The sequence below is a fragment of the Epinephelus moara genome, chromosome 18 (assembly GCF_006386435.1).
Source record: "Epinephelus moara isolate mb chromosome 18, YSFRI_EMoa_1.0, whole genome shotgun sequence".
NCBI classification, from domain to species: Eukaryota; Metazoa; Chordata; class Actinopteri; order Perciformes; family Serranidae; genus Epinephelus; species Epinephelus moara.
Genome location: NC_065523.1, coordinates 9,184,898 through 9,189,117, shown reverse-complemented (window position 1 = coordinate 9,189,117; position 4,220 = coordinate 9,184,898). Strand labels below are relative to the sequence as shown.

The 4,220-nt window shown below is 39.1% G+C and overlaps 1 protein-coding gene across 2 annotated transcripts; it reads left to right on the top strand.

The window, feature by feature from the left end:
- Positions 1-2,560, top strand: nupr1b (nuclear protein 1b). 2 transcript variants are annotated; one of them, XM_050069485.1, is made up of 3 exons: positions 5-253; positions 380-515; positions 2,198-2,560. In XM_050069485.1, exons 1-2 carry the CDS (start codon positions 157-159, stop codon positions 505-507), a joined length of 225 nt encoding a protein of 74 aa, XP_049925442.1. In that variant the 5' UTR covers positions 5-156; the 3' UTR covers positions 508-515; positions 2,198-2,560. The 2 variants fall into 2 exon arrangements, with proteins under 2 accessions (XP_049925443.1, XP_049925442.1); XM_050069486.1 differs by lacking the exon at positions 2,198-2,560 and having other exon boundaries at positions 1-253; positions 380-516.
- The last annotated feature ends 1,660 nt before the right edge of the window (positions 2,561-4,220 follow it).

The following is a 4,220-nucleotide window of genomic DNA, read 5'->3' as shown; positions in this document are numbered from 1 at the left end:
TTATAAAAACACACCGAGACCGCTGGAAAAACATCTTGTTTTTGTGCTCAGACCGAACAAGTGAACTTGAGGCCAGTTTGGAGAGTTTTTGACTTGTTGTTGTTGTTGCTTCTGAAGTTTGACAAACTTTCTTTGGAGCAAAATCTCAGAGAAACAATGAGTCACGTCGACGTGAAAAACCTGAAGCCCACCAGCTTTGAGGACGAGTACTACGACCAATATGAATTTTATAACTTAACAGACAAATACGCAGGTGAGTTACCGTTTTTCTTTACTCGCTTTCCAGCGACTTTAAGCTAAACCTCGACTGACTAGTACGCAAGTAGTTTTGGTGTTTGTTTGTTTGTTAAAAGTGTAAAAATGTTTTCCCTCTAAACAGAAGGCTCAGCCCGTAAAGGCAGGACAAAGAAGGAGGCCAGTGACAACACCAACAGACACAACCCTGCTGGACATGAACGCAAAATAGTTGAGAAACTCCAGAACAGTGAGAAGAAAGCCAAGGAGTGAATACTGAGGTGAGAGTGATGTTTGTACTGAAATCAGTGTTATCTTTTGGTTTATATCTGTTTGAATATATGCCGAATTTAAGAGTGACTATTATATTTGTGGTTGGTAACGTCGCTGAGTCATTTACTGTGCTCTTTATTTAAATACAATTGGTCAATTCTTTAAATTGGGAAATTTCTGAATGACCCGTGGCATTGTTGACTGAAAAAAGTTCAACCAAGGTCGCCCTTTCTTCCTCCACAGTACTGAAGTGGGCGGTTGTTTTTTGTTTATGTCTTTATTGTTCTACGCCGAATTAGAGAGTGTTTGTTTTATTTGTGACTAGTTAAGTCGATGAGTCATTTTAAGTGCGTCGTACTTTCACAACTTAGCAGACACTTAAAATTGGCAGATTTTTAAACGACGTTTGGCACGCTAAACTTGAGAAAGTAGGTAGGACGTGTAAGAAGGAAACATTTTAAATGAGTGGTTCTTTATTATGACAAACAAACTCACCAAGTTGAACTTTCCCTTTTAAGAATCTCCTCCTTGCACTGCCCACCCTCCACTGTTCACAAGCTGTCACAAGTGAGCTGCTGCCAACCTGCACTTGTAAAAAATGTCAACTCTTTGTTCAGCTCTGTGACCCTACGCCGAATTTGACTGGGGGTTTTGTACATGTTGCTGAAATATTTTTTATCTTCTATTTGATTTCACCAAGTAGTAGATATCTTAAATTGACAATTTTGTAAATGACATTTGGCATTATGAACTTTTCATCGTTCCAATTTGTAGTCTGTCAGACAGACTTTGTTGAGGATCCATTCTTGGATATGACAAACATTTTCCTTGAACTGGGCTCTCGAACTGGGCTGTGTTTTCTCCCTGTATTTCTTCCTTACGCGCCTTATGCATTGCACGTGCATTCTCACACGTACACACACACACACACACACACACACACACACACACACACACACACACACACACACACACACACACACACCCCTGTAAGGGTTTGAATATTTTTTATAATTGATATAAACCTTTTTTAAATATAAAAAAATCAGAACAAACACACACAAAAAAAACCCTGCCCTTTGTGGGCTCAGTGTTGTTGACTCAAAAGCTGAGATTTGCTCTCAAAGAAGTCTTAACTCTTTTTCACCATGTGCTGAATTTAAGAATGACTTATTTGTGATCCATGAAGCTGCTGACTCATTTTATGTGCTCTGCACTTTCATGAATCACTACAAAATTAAAATTGTCTGATTTCCAAATGACATCGTGAACATGGAACTTGACAAATGTTTAGGCCGTAGGTAGGTAGTTTTACAAGTTGCACAGATGCAAAGCTACACCATTTAAAAATGACAGAATTGTAAATGCACAATAAAGAGTCTTTGTAATTTTTTAAAATATCTGATTTATTCATGATGGCCTAAACACTGAGGTTTTCATCATACTGCACTAAGTTATTCTATGGTATATCTTTTTTATTTTATTAGCCTACAAATTTAAAATATATATTGAGTCCAAAAATGCTGGAGTCGGCCTGTAAAATACTCACTGATACATTTAAATTCCCCCCAGGTTGCTAGAAAAAACACACCAGGAACATAACTGCAGTTTGTCAGCAGCACTGACAAAGTACAGTCGAGTGTTTCTAACAAAACCACAACCAGACTCTAGTCTTATTTTTTCAATCCAGGGCGACTCGGACGGCTCATCCCGGACACCGACCACGGCCTCCATGGCGACAGAACGAGATGTACAGACAGCAGGGGCGTCCTGAAGCTCCAGTGGGCGAGGATTTAACCTGGGCGTGAATAGGAGCCTGCAGATCCAGATGTTCCAGTGAGGAGATCTTCATCATGGCAGCAGACTGCGGCTCCTCGGCCCGTTGGTTGTTGCAAAGCACTCACCAGTGGCGGGGTGTACCCCGGGTCCCAGGACCCTGATGGTGCACATGTGATTGTGGTGGTGGGGACAGTTGGGTGATTTCTGTGTGTTGACAAGTTTTCAATGGATTTTTTAAAAAAGAATTTTAACTATTAAAACTTTTCTAAAATGACTTGACCTTGTTGTATTTTTCTTCTCAAGAAGTTCAGTACTGTGGTGAAAAAAACACTTTTTGGTTCAAATGAAAATAAGGTGAAACTTCATTTATCTGGAGGGACATTGTTGTGCAGAATCATTGCAGTGCAAAGTAGGAAAGACTGCAGATACAACAAAATATAAACAGTGAAAATAATAATTCAGATTTAAAACCAAATGTACGCAACACCAGAAGTGTAAAAAGGTGAATGGTTAAGTGTCATGACTGGTTAACAGTGAGGTGCATGTATCATGAGTATCATCGAAAATAAAAATAAAATGTGACCATGACATAAAATCAGACTGGCACTTACTGAAAACTCAGATTCATAGTCTTAGTTTCTTATTCCCTGACCATTTAATTCCTAATTTAAATGAAAACTTTGTCAAGTTTAGGCAAAGCTCCATAGTGACCACTTATGTTAAGCTGACATATTTCTCAGTCAAGACGACTTCTGACATCTATCTGGTATAAAGAATCATCTTTCTAAAGATAGGTCCCTGTAGAACTGTGGATCCCAACATTTTTGAAAATGAGATGTCTAATTGCATACCCTCATTACAGGTTGAATATGTCTGAGTGGTAGCCACATTAATCAGAAATTGAAAATGTTTTATCTGAATACTTAATAGGGTTCTGAAGATGTTAAATTATTCAGTAATTCACAAGGAAAAAGCTAAAGATTACAAAAAAGTCAGAAAACAGTCTACAGCCGTGCTAGCAGCTAATGTCAGCATGCTCACATGCTACCATGCTGATGTTTAGCAGGTGTAACATTTATCATATTGATGTTGGTATGCTAACATTTGCCAGTTATCAGTGAACACAGCTGAGTCCAGCTGAGGCTCTGAGTTCTAGTCATAAAGTTTTGGACACATTAAAATATTGACCTTATTATGGCTGTTTACATGGATGTCAAATAAAATAATCCCAGTGTAGCACTGAAGCTCGAGAGCTCTGATGTCATTCAGTGTTTAAATCCAAACTGATGGTGTAAATATTATATTAAAAAAAATCTGTGTTATGAAAAAAGAAATCTCTACTTTTTTCCTCTGCTGCCTGTGAGACTCTAGATCCACCAGCAGGTGGCAGCGACTGTCAAACAGACACTAAACATGAGAATGTGAGAGTGTGAACTCTCTGCAGTGCGGGGAGCTTAAATGCAAACACAGCCGCATTAACAGATTAGTGTTTAGTGAGTTTGCATTTCCAGAGTGCAGCATGATCAGATCAGAGGGAGGGTTCATTTTGAACAGTCTGCCTCGTCATGTTTTTACCGCTGAGTGTCAGACCCTCCAGAGAGGTTTTCATACAGTAAGTTGAAATTTCGCTGTGTCAGAACTGCGGCTTCACAAATGAGGTTATGCAACAGTGTGGAGTTATATAACAAACACAAAGTCTGTAGACCTCACACTAAACTTTTGAACAATCATTAAAGGGTGAATACAACTGAATATTGTTGTTTCTGTGCTCAGTATGGACGCTGGCCCAAAGTGACTGCTAGAGTTCCATAGCTGTCCAAAAACTACTACAACACATCAGTGAGCCACACTGTTGCATGGGGTGGACATCAATATGGCATGTAATTCTGAACCATGAACACAGCAGCCTCTGAAACGTATTACACCAGTACATT